This window comes from Alosa pseudoharengus, unplaced genomic scaffold, assembly GCF_046254945.1.
Source record: "Alosa pseudoharengus isolate Yale_2024_CS ecotype anadromous, Long Island Sound unplaced genomic scaffold, YU_APseudo_1.1 YU_APseudo_1.1_scf_8, whole genome shotgun sequence".
NCBI classification, from domain to species: Eukaryota; Metazoa; Chordata; class Actinopteri; order Clupeiformes; family Clupeidae; genus Alosa; species Alosa pseudoharengus.
The window spans coordinates 16,939,544-16,956,468 of NW_027468870.1; the positions used below are offsets into that span (position 1 = coordinate 16,939,544).

Genomic DNA, 16,925 nt, shown 5'->3' on the forward strand with positions numbered 1-16,925 from the left:
ATCATGGAATACATCAATAAACAGTGCAAACAAGAAGCTATTGTATTTGGATATTTTATCAGCAAGAAATGAATTGTTCTTTCTAGCTGTCACAAAGCCACTGTGGTCAACTGACAAAGTACAACGTTTGAAACCAATTACATACAATAAAGTGTGAACAATTGATTTAATTACTCTTTCAAACTATATTAACATATTAATATAAGAACAGCAGTTTCAAATACCAGTCCGATTGTTATCAGACAACACTTATGTCATCCTTTGTGAATAGCTGTGTGTGGGTTTCACCAATGGAAATGTATGCTGACTAAGACATCAGTGGCAATAATTTAAACTCATCCGATTTCATTTTATGTAAAAATATCATCATTGAGTGTTTTCATTGTTTTTATTATTATTTATTGGTCTAAGCAGGTTACATAATTACATGTGTCACAGTCTTTCGTCACAGGTTAGCGGCTGGATATCAGGTAGGCCTGTGAAGCCGGTGTCGATAGTAGCCATGTTACACACAGAGATAATAGTAGCAGAGGAGATTTTCTTTTAATTAGAATGTTTGAAATGAGAAATCTGAAGTGTGTAGGATGCCTGTTTGTCCTAAAGCGCATACCTCTCCATACGTCTTAGATACACCCTGAAATAGTTTTATTTTCTTGTTTACAGGGTCAGCAGAAAAAAACAAACAAATCTGGCACAGAAAAAGAATAAGCATTTACACTAATCTTTGAAAGCAAATTATTTATAAAATATTTTTTTATCATTACCAGTACTGCAGTGCAGACTAGTCATTGTCCAATGTTATTACATTCCTACAGAACTGATGTCCATTGTATTTGTGCGTTTGTACCAATTTACATTCATACAACTGTGAGGTACCCGCCAGTCACCTTGAGAAGCATTGGAAGGTAATATAAACTAACACTACCTTGAGACATCGCCATCATGTATCAAGGTTATGTAGACAGCAGCAGTCTTCAAGAGCTACCAGGATTATGCCATGCAATTGCTTCAGGTCACGGTGGGGTGTTGCAAAAAGCTCACATGGTCCATTAGTCACCTAGAGCACCTGTCATATCGAAGTCTTTTGACACTCTGACTGTTGTGCATACATAGTTTCATAGTTTTCATACCAGTGCAGGGAAAATGCAATTAATTATTGAGTGAGACAGTGATTCACATTCCCTGTTGAAGCAGCATAGGGAAGAAATTAAAGTGGTTGGATTATACAGAAAGTCACTAGTAATATCTGGCAAAGTCTGACATTAGTAATGCTTGTGTGAGCAGGGGCTAAATTAATATTTAAACGTTTTGCACTTGACTTAGAGATAGATTTGCAAATAGAAAAGATCTGGAATGCTGAGAGGTATTAGAGATTTTAGTCATTAGACAAAGTCAGCGAAAATTCTCCCATACCAGTCGGTGTGTATCTGTTCAGAGATATCAGAGATAGCACAGGCTAAATACAGAACTGTAACCAAAATATGTGTTCAGTCATGTTACATGTAATATTTTAATCTCTCTCTCATGTCATTGGTCTATTTTGATTGTTGCCATCCCATAACTGAATGCTACCTATATTTTTAACCACAAGCCAGAAACAGTCAACAAGGAGAGTGAAGATTACAGCAGACAGCTTTAGAGTAAAAGGTCACTTACAGGTCAACCATCCACTCAAGCAGCATCAGTACCAAACTTGGCTTTACAGATAGTCACCTAAATTACTCTATTGTGGGTGGAGCAAGCTGCCCATTTTTAGAAGCCATTACCCTCAGTGTAGTGTCTTGTTTAGAAAATGGGCCACCATTCATAAGTTATAAGGCTGGGAGAAAACTCCAGTGCTTGGGAAGCTGCTATGCTACAAGCTATCTCATTCTTCTCTGTAGTACTTTTACATTGGTGTGATTAGCTGATGATATCACGGTGAATAACTTAAAAGCAGTGATTCTACACTCTGGACTGCATGTACTGTAGTATGTCTGTGTAATATGTAAGAGAGTAACATTGTGCTAACTTTGTCATTACAGTTTAGATCCACCTTGTAATGTATGCGGGATGTACCGGACTGATTTGCCCTTTTTTTGGTTGCATGACCAATCTTGTATACCAGTGAGTCACTCACAAGTCACTGATTAACTCTTAGACCAGAACGGCTCATCGTGTCAATATTTGCCATGCTTGATATTATGTGGTGTTAAAGCTATTATATCCTAATACGATATTTTACTTACATGATGTGTTTACCCGTTGGAATACAAAATACATACAATGAGAAAAACAAGATTCTCACACTGGGAGTTTAAGCCAAAAAAATATTTGAACCATAATAACAACACTGTGCTGATTAAATATGTCAACATTTTAATCACAGCCAAAGAATGCTACAGCATTGTAGCTTACATTACAAAAATGTTAAGGTGTCCTGTTGTCATTACCACAAATGTTTTATTAAACATTACTGGCAAGACCCTGGCCAAAACTGACCAACAGACGCTGTTCAGTTCAGTTGCACACAGCTGGACACACATACAAGGGTAGGCCTTAGGCAATCAAAGTGCCTGCGCTCTTTAGATTGTTTACTTGTGGAGCAAATGGTCATCTGTGTTCTTTTTTAGTCGTTTCTTGCTCTCTAAAAAGTATGGAAAATATTTTTCTGTCACTCCTTGTGGTCTCTCTTTTGGTGAATAACTGGTTTACATATGGAGGTAAGCTTGTTTTTGTTTTATTGCTAATGTCATTTAAAGTTGAAACCATGTAAACAGCAAACTGAATAACACAACAAAAGCACAACATGTAAAACATTTGATGTACATAGCAGAGAAGAGTAAATATTTTTTGAGGAAAATATTCTTTTGTTCGTTGATGAAAGATAATTTTTCTAAAATCAATTAAAAAAGTAAATAATAACTGATTTTGAAATCTAGTTTTAGAGTTAAATATTCCCAAACTTAGGAGGGATTATATAGTGATATAGTTCAATATAGATATAGATGTATCTTATGCGTTTTTATTGAAGAATGTTTGACGAACATGTTGGTGGTGATTTTTTTTTTTTAATTGTTAGTTTTCAGGCTCTGTTCATAGCCTGTTGTTTACCTTAGGGTTTCCCGGACTCTGTGAGAAAGCAGTAGTGACCAAGGGTTACCAAACGTTGTCTAAACATTCCAATTGCTTTGTTCAACAGCTGTCTAGCTGACTGACAGTCAAGCTAGGCCTTAAATTTTTTTATTACATTACATTTGCCATTTTAACCAAAGTGACTCTTAACATGGAAAACAATTTAAGGTAGAGTACGATAAGTACAAGTTAGTGCATCAGTGAGTGCTATTTCCATACAGTCAAGTAGTATTTCTAAACATTTCACCAGTCACTTTATTTATAATATAATGTATCTTCAACTTTATAACAATTGTATTGTTATTTAATAATTGTGTTGTTGTTTAACAATTTATACTTCTTATTTATACTTAATTATTTATACTTATTCTCTTAGTTTAAAATTGGGAATGTTCCAGAGGTGTTTACCCAACTTATTTTTCTGTTGTGGACTGAGAGACATAACAAGAAACAAACTGAATATGCTCCTGAACTCAGAGTGAAAGTTCTCCGTTGTTGCTTGCTCCTCTTCCAGCCTCCGTGTTTATTTCGCCCCAGACGGCGAGCACGGTGCTGCGGAGGCAGCGCAGGTTCAACAGCGGGCACCTGGAGGAGGTGGTGCAGAGGGACAACCTGGAGCGGGAGTGCATCGAGGAGAAGTGCAACTGGGAGGAGGCCAGGGAGGTGTTTGAGGACAATGCCAAAACGGTACACCACCTGTGTGTGTGTGTGTGTGTGTGTGTCTGTGTGTGTGTGTGTGTGTGTGTGTGTGTGTGTGTGTGTGTGTGTGTGTGTCTGTGTGTGTGTGTGTGTGTGTGTGTCTGTGTGTGTGTGTGTGTGTGTGTGTCTGTCTGTCTGTGTGTGTCTGTTTGTCTGTGTGTGTTTGTGTGTGTGGGTTGGGGGGATACTTTTTTTAGGGAATACCTTTGTTTAACAGTCTGTCAGAAGCATGACAATAGGCAACTATGTGATATATCTCATAGCAAAAAATAGTTGTCCTGACAGTCAGTGTTCCACAATACAGCTGTGTCTTATTCCCATAATGAAATGGTCCTGATAGCTTCTATGTAAGGGATAATGTATAGAACGGTGGTCATTATTGGGAAAATAAGTCCCGACAGGGCGAACCGGACCCCGTCGCGCAGCGGAGGGGTCTTGTTCCGCCCTGAAGGGACTTATTTTCCCAATAATGACCGGCGTTCTATACAGTATCCCACTTATTACACGGCTACTTGCCAAAACAAAATAATAAACTCCTCACGATATCACTTTAGCCTACATAGCCTAGCCTATTTGTTACTGTTCATCGTGGCATTTGCTAAAACAAATAGTTCGCAACAACACACGCTGAACTTGAATCAAACATTCTTTAGAACACAGCTGATCAACCGTCTGCTTTCACTTTTGAATGAAGTTCCAGTCCTTGCGTAGTGATATGAAATACCTGAATTAGAAGCACAAACCCCTTGCCATTGACAGCGGTCATAATTTTTTTCAGAGGTCCTTTCCCAAGAAATAATGACCGCTAGAACTTTGGGAAATCCCATTCAAGTCAATGGAGCATTCTACTTGCCTTGTAAAGAGCCGTTTAATAAAATGTTATAATAAAATAGCATAACAACCTCTGTCACATGCTACTAAGCTGCCATAGTGTCATCTGAGACCTGTTATCACTGGTTCTGGGGACATGACACTCTTTTACTATTGCATCTCCTTCTGTAGATGGAGTTCTGGGCTGGTTATATAGGTAAGATGCCCAACACATTCAAACATACATCACTGTACAAATGATCTGAAAAACATCTTGCAAAGCATCAATCGTGTAAGCTTTCTTCTCTTCTCCCATTCAACTTTTAGTACTGATTATTATAATGTTTGTACTCATTCATACTGGGGTTGTTGTAATAAGCAGGCTGATATTATTTACCATAGATGGGGATCAGTGTGAATCCTCTCCTTGTCAGAACAGAGGAACGTGTGAGGATGGAATGGGTTCCTATGTGTGCTGGTGTCCCACTGGCTTTGGTGGAAAGAACTGTGAGATAGGTGAGTGAGTCCTGTCTCTTGTGTCTGGGTAAACTTGGCAGAAGACAGACTAAACGGCCCCAGCTGTGGCGCAACTGGCTGGGGCACCTGCACCGTACGCCGGCGACCCGGTTCGATTCCCGCCCCATGGTCCTTTCCGGATCCCACCCCTGCTCTCTCTCCCATTCACTTCCTGTCACTCTCCAATGTCTTATAATTAAAGGCATGAAAAGCCCCCCCCAAAAAAAGAAGACAGAATAAACCTTGGTAACTGATTAGTGTTATTTCCCCCAAAACTTGAACAGACAGGGTGTAAAAAAGAGGTACAGTATATAATGTGGACCCCTGCGCTCGATGACTATCATTTGGGGGCTGCAGTAGCGTAGTGGTAGCTCCTTAGCTGGCCTAGTGTGCAGTTGTCAGAAAAGTTGTGGGTCCAATTCCTGGCATCCACTGTTGTGCTCTTGAGCAAGGCACTTAACCCCAAGTTACCCTTGTAATATAATTGACATATGTACGTCGCTTTGGATGGAAGTGTCTGCTAAATAAAAAAAATAAAAAAAGAAGACAGAATAAACCTTGGTAACTGATTAGTGTTATTTCCCCCAAAACTTGAACAGACAGGGTGTAAAAAAGAGGTACAGTATATAATGTGGACCCCTGCGCTCGATGGTGTTTTATGCCCCCATTGTCGTCTTCCAGGCAGCGCTGCCACCATCGACTTAAAAGCACCTTATCCTAAACCTAACCCTAACCCTAACCCATGCCTAACCATAGCACCTTCCAGGCAGCACTGCCTTGAAGACAACGTTGGGGGCATAAAACACCAAGAAACGTAATGGAAGGAGGTTCAGGGTTTTCATTTAAAACATTGCTTGTTTGTTAAGCTTCTAGATTGTTCTATGGACAGGCTGTTCTTTTTCTGTATTGTGATGTATATTGACTACCATTTCACTATATGGCTCATGCTGTGTTGGACAAATATGAAAAACAAACATTTTCATGCAAAGAATTTAATCTCCTACTGTATTTGAGCATGATATTGGAACTAGTCTCTCTGTTCCCCTTGTTCCTCTAATTAAGAGATTGCTCGTCAGTGTGACGTGGATAACGGCGGCTGCATGCATTTCTGCCTTGAAGATAAAAAACGGGGTGCCACATGTGCATGTGCCCCAGGATACCGGCGGGGGGCAGACAAGATGACCTGCGAACCACTAAGTACTCACATCTCCATCTCTCTCTCTCTCTCTCTATCTCTATCTATCTCTCTCTCTCTCTCTCTCTCTCACACACACACACACACACACACACACACACACTTCAGCATTATGGAACCACATTGTAATGACCAATGATTTGAGCATAGGCTTAACCTGTGTAGCAGAATCAGTTGTACTGAAACACTGTATGTTCCTAACACCTTTCATATCCTTCTCACACACAGTTATTTGTTTACACTCACTGATCACTGTTAGGTCACATCTGTAAAGCTTTACCCATTGATGGCATTCAATGTTACCAGCTCAAGTTTCCTTATCTGTTCTATTATTGGCCTGTTTTTATTGTTATCCTTTTGATGATAAGTGATGCTAACAGCAATTGAACAGAACTGAGCTTGATTGTAGCCCTCAGCCATGCCAAAGACGAAACTGATGAAATATGGCAAATCGGCTATCCATCAGCTCATATTTCATGATCACATTTGACTGTAGCCTGAGCAAGTGAAATGAATAAAGGCCACTCATAGTGACTGTTTGCCGAACACCAGCTAACAATAGCTTCACTGATTTTTCCTCTCCAAGGCACAACGCACAAGGGTGAGCTGATTACAAGTTTATTTGTTTGTTTGTTTTTGTCAGGTCAATACTCCTGTGGTCGGATTGGCAAAACCATAAAGGACAAACTATCCGGAAGATCTGTCACAGACGCGGAAACAGTTAACCTGAATGACATGTCATTCAACGCCCACCTGAACACGTCGGGTCAAACCTCCTCTGAGAACAACACCCTAGACCCCAACAGCACAGCCAGTCCAGAGTCACTAGATGTCAACAGCACCCAGCAGTCAGCAATAAACAATTGGACAATTCCTCTCTGGCATTTCTACCCGACCCTGAGAACAATCATCCCTGAATCATCCATAGACGAGCGAATCGTCGGCGGAGATGAGGCCACTCGAGGAGAGATTCCATGGCAGGTACGAGGCCAGACAAGCAGAGGACTATCATTTGGGGGCTGCAGTAGCTTAGTGGTAGCTCCTTAGCTGCCCTAGTGTGCAGTTGTCAGAAAAGTTGTGGGTCCAATTCCTGGCATCCACTGTTGTGCTCTTGAGCAAGGCACTTAACCCCAAGTTACCCTTGTAATATAATTGACATATGTACGTCGCTTTGGATGGAAGTGTCTGCTAAATGAATAAATGTAAATGTCAGGAATAACTGACTTAGTTTGAACCAGAGTGGATTCAGCTTGGCAGGGCTTTGGCAACACAAGGTGTAGAGTGAAGCCAAACCAAACCAGGATTGTTATGCTTGTGTACTGTTTCCAGACTGGGATGTGAATACCTTAATCAGGCTTGTAAATGTACTTAAAAAATACTCATAACTTAAATTATTGTAGAATAGCTCAATATGTCTAATACCAATCTTGTAATTTCTCCTTAACTCAAATAATCAAAGGTGGCTATATTCAACAAAACCACCAATGTAATGTTCTGTGGAGGCTCACTACTGAGTGAAGTCTGGGTCATCACAGCAGCCCACTGTAGAGCTGAGAGCCAGGGACCTTTGTTCATCCGAGTAGGTGAGTAGACAAATACGCAGCAATTCCAGTTCATAACATACACAAATAGGTGTATTATTGACCCAAACATTGAGGCAGACTATTGAGACATCACTTGTTGGAAGGTTCATGGTTCATGGTGTTTGCAGGCGATACCTTAACTTAACAAACATCTTAACTCTACCAGGGGAACATGACAAGCGTGTGAAGGAAAAAAGCGAGCGTGAACACGAGGTGGACGACGTCATCCTCCACCCTAGTTACAATGCCAAGAAGAGCCTCTACAACCACGACATCGCCCTGCTGCACCTCCGGGACCCCGTCATCTTCTCCGACTACATCATCCCCATCTGCCTGGGCACCAAGGACTTCACCGAGTTCCTCCTGAGAGACGGCGCCATGGCCCTGGTGAGCGGTTGGGGCCGGACGTTCTTCAACCGCCACGTGTCGCACACACTGCAGAAGGTCGAGGTACCCTACGTGGACCGGACTGAGTGTAAGCGCAGCAGCAATGACCCTGTGTCCCGCTTCATGTTCTGCGCCGGCTACAAGACCCTGAAGAAGGACGCGTGCCAAGGAGACAGCGGCGGACCACACGCCACCAAGTACAAAGACACCTGGTTCCTCACGGGCATCGTCAGCTGGGGCGAGGAGTGCGCTAAGGACGGCAAGTACGGCATCTACACACGCATCTCCAAGTACTTCCACTGGATCTCCAACGTCACAGGCTTGACTCTCGCGCACACAAAATGACCAAGGACCCAAAACAAATGAAAACATGTCATAAAGGGGAATGCAAAATGTCTTACGCTTGTCTCAATCTATACAGTGACACCGCTCTAGTTAAAGAAATGTGCTGTGTCTTCAGTTAAACAACATGCAGCATCAAAGGTTGTGAAGGATGCATCGAAAAAAATTGTAAGCTTTCTAAGCATTCAATAGAGACTGATGATATTTATTTAATTCAAAATAATTCACTGAAGAGTAAAATAAATAAAGAAACAAATAAAGATGTTCTCTCAAAATATGTTGTTGCTGTGTTAATATATTTCTTTTTGATATTTTTGGATATTCACATGAGAACTCTTCTTTAATTTACATAACTGAAAATACATTTCTCTAATACAAACAACACATTGGCATTTGCTGTTCTTAGGTCTGTGCAGAAACTCTCCTGTACTACAATAGCCATAGCATACATTTTAAATGACTTTATGCAAGGAATTCATTGCTCCTCAAAACCAGTAATATGACCTTTCATTGGTGTACAACAGAACTGTGTCCAATCAACCGGTCACAATATCGGTTTTGAATGTTATGGAAGCTTCTGAATTGTGTTAAGGCTTTGGCAAAGCTTAAAACCTACCGAAATCAAAGTGCAGTGCAAAATGAAGCAAGCATGGAGTGTGCAGCAAGAGAAACACCCCATGGTTAAGATTGCATCATGCGGCATTGTGAGTGGAAGCTGAATAAAGCGCAACCATAGTTACTGAGTGATGGCCATATTTTGAAGACCCCACTATGTCCACAAATAAAAACAATCATGTGCTCTTTAAGCTAGGCAGCTATCATGTCATGAAACAACAGCCTCATAAAAATGGAGGGTCAGAGGGAATCATGGGATTTTGAGTTTTTGGCACATACAGTATATACTCAGGTAGATGGTATGCAAATGTAATGTGTACACTATAACACATATCCGAGACCCTCCCATAAATACATTCTGTACATACAGTAAGAAAATAGCTGTACATGAACAATCTCTGCGAGAGACCCGTCTCATCTGAAATTGCTGAAAACCCTCAACCATGACTCGCATGAAGAGGCCTACCACTGGACACCGTCGGGAGGTGGGGTCCAAGGTTGCTCGATTACCATGGAAACCGAGACTGTGGTGTGAGTAACACTGGGCACTGTGTGGTAATGAGAAAAGGCCTGATTCCAACCAATCAGGCTCTCTGTAGGTCAGGAGGAATACTGGCCTGTGTTTCACATTGTGCTTGACAGGTTTGTTTTGAACTCCACTGTATTGACACTGGTGGATCCTTGTGAAAGATACTGATCTTGGATCTGTAGAGAGTCCATGCCTGTCCTTCAGTCCAATCCCCAAACCCCCTTCTGTCAGACAGGGTTGCGGCCTGTCTGTAACATATGTAGTTACTCCTGCATCGCGCATGTCCTGTCTCTTAAGAGATGGCTGGTGGAGACTGTGAGACTGAGACAGTAAGATTGAGGACGGAAGAATGCTGTGGTCTTTGTGCGGAATGCTGAGGATCTCTGGAGTGGGGCCTGAGGAAGAGTGATGGGGGCTCCTGTGGTCTCACAAGGGGCTTCTTCAGGAGCTGAGTTTCCTGGTCTTAATGCTTACCATATCTGCAACACAACATTGTCAACATTGTGTCAGGAACAAAACCTTTTCATAATGCATTAGGTTTTAAATGGTAATTAACTTCCATAGTACTCCTGACGTAGTGCAAACTGCTATGTGCTACAAATGGATTGCTGTAGGCTTTGGGGACAGGCACGCAAACTCACCACTCTCACCAAAACTCACCGCCCTGGCGGGTGAAATAACCGGTCTCTCCCAGAATCCTGACCAGGCTGTCGGATGGAACTCGGCCCTCCTCCCCCCGAGTGATGTTCCTCACTAGCCTGAGATATCACAAAGCACAGCGCAACACTGTCACTGGTTGTAACGGATCACATTTTAACATCACCTCCATTTCAGCACCACATTATTGTCGCCATTTTCTACATTTTGCGATGACTCAGTCGTGTCAATGGGAAGTGCAAGTAGCCTACCACAGGCCCGCTCCATCCTCCTCCACCAGCTGAAGGACATCTCCGCATTTGATCACCAGGTCCTCTGGTTCTCTCTGATGGCCGTCCACCACCGCCCTGTACCGCCCAGGGACCTGTGTGTGTGAGAGTGTGTGTGAGCATGTGTGTGTGTGTGTGTGGGGGGGGGGGATCAGTTATCCACTCACAGCAAAACACAAAATCAACATCCGTAATTTCTTACAGGGAGGGGGGCACGTCAGGTCAGAGCTCCACCAGAGCGTATCACTGCGACTTCCTCTCCCCGCTCACACCCCCCGCTACGACCTAAAAATGACTATTCATCTAAACAATGGAGCGCTGCTGTGTCGGATTGATTTGTTATGCATGGGTTGATCAAGCCAGTTAGATAACGGCAGAACGTGAAATCACAGATATTTCAGCAGTGTTTGTAGCCCATGTTAGGAAAAACAAATGGCAGCTTCTCAATAAGGGCAGTGTAAAAGCTAACAACATTTAAGAAAGCAGGTAGTGTTGTAATTATGTATAGCTGCATTTATGTAGTGAAGGGACTTTCTACTCAGGTAAAGTGGGAGTTCCCATCTCTGTCTCTTTGATTGGACAAATTTACATTTTCTGGTATTTTTTTTGCATTATTTGCATTATTTTCGTACTGTTCCTTAGAAATTCTGTTTTCCGTTTTACAAAATCAAAGACAAACCTCAAAATGAATCTTAAATCATCAACAAATCATAGGAGTTTTCAACCACTATATGGCAATTTACACAATTTAGAAAACCACTTAATAAACAGGTAGAGTGCATTACAGGTATTCATAGCGAGGAATTCATACAGATCTTCAGTGATGTAAGGTCCGTCTAGTGCCAAGGAGCTGGCTTCCCTGGATCAAGGGCTGTTCACTGCTCCAGGTGTGTATGTGTGCTATAGTGTGTGTATGTGTGTATGTGTGTGTGTGTGTGTGTGTGTGTGTGTGTGTCTGTGTGTGTGTCTGTCTGTCTGTCTTTGTGTATGTGTTTGCACTAATCCCAGATAGATTAAATGCAGAGGACAAATAAAGTAACTTATTGCAAACACAAGCTCACCAGCAAAGTGGCCTCCTCTTCCTCATCGGACTCGGACAGGTTAGACAGGTCAGTGGTCCAGTCCTCCAGGCCCTCACAGAAGTCTACTGAGTTGGAGGTACCATGCCAGCCTGCAAGTACAGTCAGTGCAGCACAGATCATGACTCATACAAAACATTTTTTAATCTTTACTCGAATAGTCTGCTCACAGAGATTTAAACGATCATCTATAAACATTCAAGTTCGGTATGTAAAATTGTTGTACTAAACATCAATATAACCAAATCAAAAACCCCTCCCTTTTACCGTAACCATAAATTGTAGTTAACAGCGTGTCAACAGATAGTTTGATGATAATCTGAGCGTCTGTTGATAATCTGTAGCGTCTGTGGACGGACTTTCCAAAAAAGTGTGACCAAAAATATGTATGACTCTCTTGAGAGTATATCAGTGTGACGAGCCAGGGAAATAATTATTCACTTATCAGTTTGACTGGATCTACCCTCCTGTTCCATTGAAATGCAACACAACATGACATACTCATGTGAAAACTGCAGAGCATCTGAACTTATTTCCTCAACATTCCTTTAACCTCTACTACTGCAACGTTCTGCCACAGCAGGTACCCAGGGCTGTGTGTGCTCTCGTGTTCCACACGGCACTCACTGCGACGGTTCTGCTGCCGCCGGGGAGAGAAGATGACCGGGTCCGTCAGAACTGGGCTGGTGCGGCCCGACTCCGTCTCCTCGGAGCTGACCGACGCCCCCTGCAGCTTGCTGTGAGGAGGCACATCAAAACAAGCTGAGCAGCCTGTGATCTGTGTGGGGCTCCAGGGCATGCACACCGACACACGTGCCAGACTGACCCCCGCCCCGCCCGGTCAGGTGGTGGGTAATGATGATCATGGTGGAGGGGGAGGAGAGAAAGGGGTGGGCAGAACAGAAACACAACACCAAACACAGTCATGAAACAAGCATGGAGCCCTGTAGCACTGTACAACCAAAGACTAATAGGATTGTTAAATGAGGTTGAGAGATACTTTAGTGGTTAATGCACAGTGACTTTAGGTTACCATGGTTTGAGAGAAACATCAAATGATATGTTTATATGTATGTCCCGATACCTCATGCTCTATTTTAATGCAAAGTATGCTATAACACCAAGTGGAGCAAAAATGTGCATATAACAGGGTTCCTCCATGGCAGTTTTGTTATTCCATGCTATTTTAAGTATTGCACCCAGTTGTTTAATTTCTTAAATACATATTTTTTTGACAGTAAACTTGCCTAAAATGTGGAGTTCATCAGTAATTAAAAGATTAGAAAATGCCTTTCATTCTATCAGCAGACAAGCTCAAGGTAGAAGCTCAAGAAGCAATGAGGCAACTAATCAACAAATCCTGCACACAATATTGCAAAGCATATTTGACTGCCATTCCAATAGAGTTATTTTGCCATTTCTAATTCAATTCTAAGGTTGGTTGTTGTGAAACGTAGCATCTCCAAATGAACTGGGTTGATCTCATATTCATTTGTGACACAGCAGCTAGCACATGCTTGAGCACACAACAGCATGACATTCCACCTGCTCAGGGCAGAAGACATGTCGAGAAAAAATAGAACACAGAAAAAATACACATCATCTAAAATCTTGTCTCAAATCTTGTCTCAAAAGTGAGTGGATCGGGGAAGCTGTGGCGTTAGAGGTCCGTATCACATTTGGGTCTAACTGCCCACTAAGACCGAGGTTTGAATCCGATCCGTGGTCATTTTACGATCCCACCCTATCTCTCTCTCACCCACTTCCTGTCGCTCTTCACTGTCCTATTTGAATGAAAGCAAAAAGCCCCAAAATATACTTTAAAAAGTGATTGCATAATTCTATAGCTCCCATCAAGAAAATGAGCTAAATACAGAACACAGTAGCTGACAAAGCTTACATAAGAAATGATGAAGCATAATATTCTTCACTGTCACAAAGGTCTCCAGTTTTGAAAGTTTCCCAGCTCATTGAAAAAATAGTTTGCATAAAACCGATCTAAATGCAATGCATTTGCTAATTCTGTGACACTGACCACCTGCGTTCTGTTCCAATTGAAGAGTGTCCTCTTTGTAATCACCAAAAAACACTCTGCTCTGACCTCTGAGTCACTGCCCAAAACCAAAATGACTTGTTTTCAGACACTAATAAAATTCATGCAAACTGAGCATGAGAGACACACCATGTGAATGTCAACAACATTTCAATAATTAAATCTAACCCTTCATGCATCCAGAGGGCAATGAAATCTCTACTCACAATTCACTGTTGAAACTGTTGAAAAATGAAGAAACTAAAGCAAGTATACTGACTACTGATTGAAGATATCTAAACTTCATATGACATCTTCATACCATTAAATAACAGTCTTTCACATGGCTTGGAGTCAAAATAATTCCTTCAATACAACACAGCAAATGTTGAAATCAAAGTGTTTCACTATTTCCCGCTGTTGTTCTCCTTCACCACTTGATTAAAGCATACCCTCAATGGCACTCAGCCTCATCAGTAGAGGACAAACACACTGTATGCCCACAACAATAATCACAATATGCACATCACATCACAAGCCATACAAACACACACACACACACACACAAACCAGCACAAACAATGACACACTACATCTGTTTGTAGAACATGTTAGGACTTGCATGTCTTGATATCGATAATGTGAAATCAGTGAATCTTGGTTCCTTTTTTCTGAAAGTGAATGTCTTCATTCATGTCCTCACCTTATCCTGATAACAACAGACTTTTTCTCACCAATCAGTTAATTAAGGAATAAGCCCCGAGAGGCCATAGGTTACACTGATTACAGAACAGCTAAGTGGCGTTGTTAGGCACGACGGAGCACTATTCTAAAATCAATCTCAAGTGGCTTATTGCTTTTCTAAAACAGTTACTACATATATCTGGCAAAATTTCATAAAATGAAGGCACAGCAACGAAAAAGGTAACGATTTAATCATAGATAATCAATCTATAATATAATAGCGCAGTAATATAGAACGAAATGTGGTCAATGTGCATGTTTGTGCTGGATTTTCCAACATCGGCATCCAACACGATTCAGCCAATTTTAATCAAGGACCAGAACTATCTGTTATAGAGAGCTGAAAATTAACAGTATTGCCATTTAGTCATATTGTGTAACTTCTGCCTCCTACCAAACCTAGACACATGGAACGTACCTAGAGCATTGGAGCAGGCTACTGCATGGCCATATTGGATACACAATATTGGAACACATGGAGATTTGCAAGCCAATGACATGGTCTAGTAGACGTGTGTGTGAGAGGAATTCTGGTCGCCAGAATTCCTGCTGTTAGCATGCAGCACATGAGCCAACGCCACTACGAGATCATGCAGACAAGTCAAGGCCGGAGGAGAGAATCACCTGTCTACTACCCCCTCCGCAACCACGCAGGTGTGACCTTCATCTGAGGACGACAGGAAATGAAGGGGGGGGGGGGGGGGGAGAGAGTCGGAAAGCAACATCAACATTTTTTAAAACAATGTGAACAGAGTAATGGGGAAAAAAGGAATGACTGAATGATTGAATCCTGCATGCACAGCATCACAGGGACGTCATTGTAAGACATCAAAAGCTCAAACAAATTCAGCTTCATCACATGAAATAATAATAAAATCATAGTGAAAGCCACAGAACACACCCAAAGTGGACATTGACAGACAGTGAGCCACAAAGTAGGAACCTTGAGCAAGCCTCTGATTGGTGAGGATCTTCCTGATCTCGGTCAGCCAGGACATCTTCACCTCCACCGACGGGGCCTGAGACGCACACACACACACAAAGCAAAACACACACACACACACACACAAATGCAAAACACACACACACACACACACACACACACACACACACACACACACACACACACACACACACACACACACCACCTGTCATTGAGTGGTGAGTGTAGCAGGATGGGAAGACACACGTCTGATGAACACAAATGATCTGATCTGCTGTCAACACTGTTTAAATTTCACAAACCCATACAGACTCTGCTTTGGAGAGTAACAGATGGGGAATGATTATATAATAATATATCTACATAAATAGTTAAAGGGCAATCACTGTATGGCTTTGTGTGCTTGAGTAAGTGAGTGTGAAATACTCTTTGTAGACCCAACATTGCCTTTGTATGGCATGTGGTGCAATCATGTTGTGAGGGAATGAACGATTTAGCTACCTGGATTAAATAGACCTCTTCTCGGCCACTGTACCACAGCTCAAACTTCTTGATGTCTCCTTTGATGTTCTCTGTGATGCCAACAGCGCTCATCTACAAAAATGGCACAACAACACACACAGACGAGTTCAATTTGGTTTGCCTGATATCACCTTACTTGGTGGTTATAACAATTACAGAAAAAGTCCCACAAATGGAAGAAAATAAGGATTTGTTACAATTAACTTGCAAATCATATATAATCTCTCTTCTAATCACCAACTATAGATCTAATGTTTTATAAGAAAAAAAATGAGATGCCCACTGTATGCCATATGTAAATTATATAATGTCTAATACAGTAGTAATACTACGAGTGAAGTTTAAAGAGATCGAGGTAAACACAAGTCCTTGAGAAAGTGAACACAGAGGTCGTCTAAGACAGCGATCGGTTAGTCACAGCACCCGCAGGCAGTGTTTGAAGCTGTAGGAGGACGTGCGCTCGTTGCCCTCGCCGTTCTCCTCACGCTTCTTGCAGAAGAGCAGCGCGTGCTCGTGCAGGAACAGGTGGCGCTGCATGGGCTTGAAGCGGGCCAGGTCCTTCATGCGCGTGGAGCCCTTCTTGTGGCTGATCCACACGTTGAAGGAGCCCTGCATGAGAACACGGCCCAGGTCGCTCAGATCGCCCTGGGAAGGGGGAGAGAAAGACATCAGCCTGGCCCCCTGCTGGTATGGTTAAGCAAAGTCATAATCATATGGAATCAATGTGTTGAGTGTATTGTTCCCTGTGTTATAACGTATAGTTCTGGGTTAAAGATGGGGACAGTACAATCTGTGCAATCTCATTCCAGATTCTCTACATGATACAAAAGCTCTCTCATATCCTGCCAATCATCTCTCTTATATCCTGACTTTACCTCATAACCTGTGA

At 42.1% G+C, this 16,925-nt stretch overlaps 2 protein-coding genes across 2 annotated transcripts in view; one reads left to right on the top strand and one right to left on the bottom strand.

The window, feature by feature from the left end:
• Nucleotides 1–942: 942 nt before the first annotated feature.
• On the top strand, nt 943–8,649 carry f9b (coagulation factor IXb). Its single transcript, XM_076274899.1, has 8 exons — nt 943–1,018; nt 3,629–3,801; nt 4,816–4,840; nt 5,026–5,139; nt 6,202–6,336; nt 6,978–7,315; nt 7,794–7,917; nt 8,084–8,649. The coding sequence occupies exons 1-8, from the start codon at nt 943–945 to the stop codon at nt 8,647–8,649; spliced, it is 1,551 nt and encodes a 516-aa protein (XP_076131014.1).
• A 1,469-nt stretch (nt 8,650–10,118) lies between these two features.
• The window catches only part of mcf2b (MCF.2 cell line derived transforming sequence b), a 15,069-nt gene continuing 8,262 nt past the window's right edge, over nt 10,119–16,925 (bottom strand). The window contains 10 exon segments of the mRNA XM_076273666.1: nt 10,119–10,259; nt 10,447–10,548; nt 10,699–10,811; nt 11,778–11,887; nt 12,423–12,647; nt 14,215–14,255; nt 15,526–15,590; nt 16,016–16,108; nt 16,460–16,681; nt 16,912–16,925. The exon segment at nt 16,912–16,925 is cut by the window's right edge and continues 112 nt beyond it. Of these exon segments, the coding sequence (XP_076129781.1) occupies nt 10,232–10,259; nt 10,447–10,548; nt 10,699–10,811; nt 11,778–11,887; nt 12,423–12,647; nt 14,215–14,255; nt 15,526–15,590; nt 16,016–16,108; nt 16,460–16,681; nt 16,912–16,925 (1,013 nt within the window). The 3' untranslated portion in view covers nt 10,119–10,231.

What these genes read in the sequence shown, in the direction of transcription:
- f9b (XM_076274899.1), top strand. Translation starts at nt 943, where the DNA reads ATGTATCAAGGTTATGTAGACAGCAGCAGTCTTCAAGAGCTACCAGGA. An exon ending in TTGAGGACAATGCCAAAACG is followed by an intron (nt 3,802 to 4,815) that starts GTACACCACCTG and finishes CTCCTTCTGTAG; the next exon opens with ATGGAGTTCTGGGCTGGTTA. An exon ending in GATGACCTGCGAACCACTAA is followed by an intron (nt 6,337 to 6,977) that starts GTACTCACATCT and finishes TGTTTTTGTCAG; the next exon opens with GTCAATACTCCTGTGGTCGG.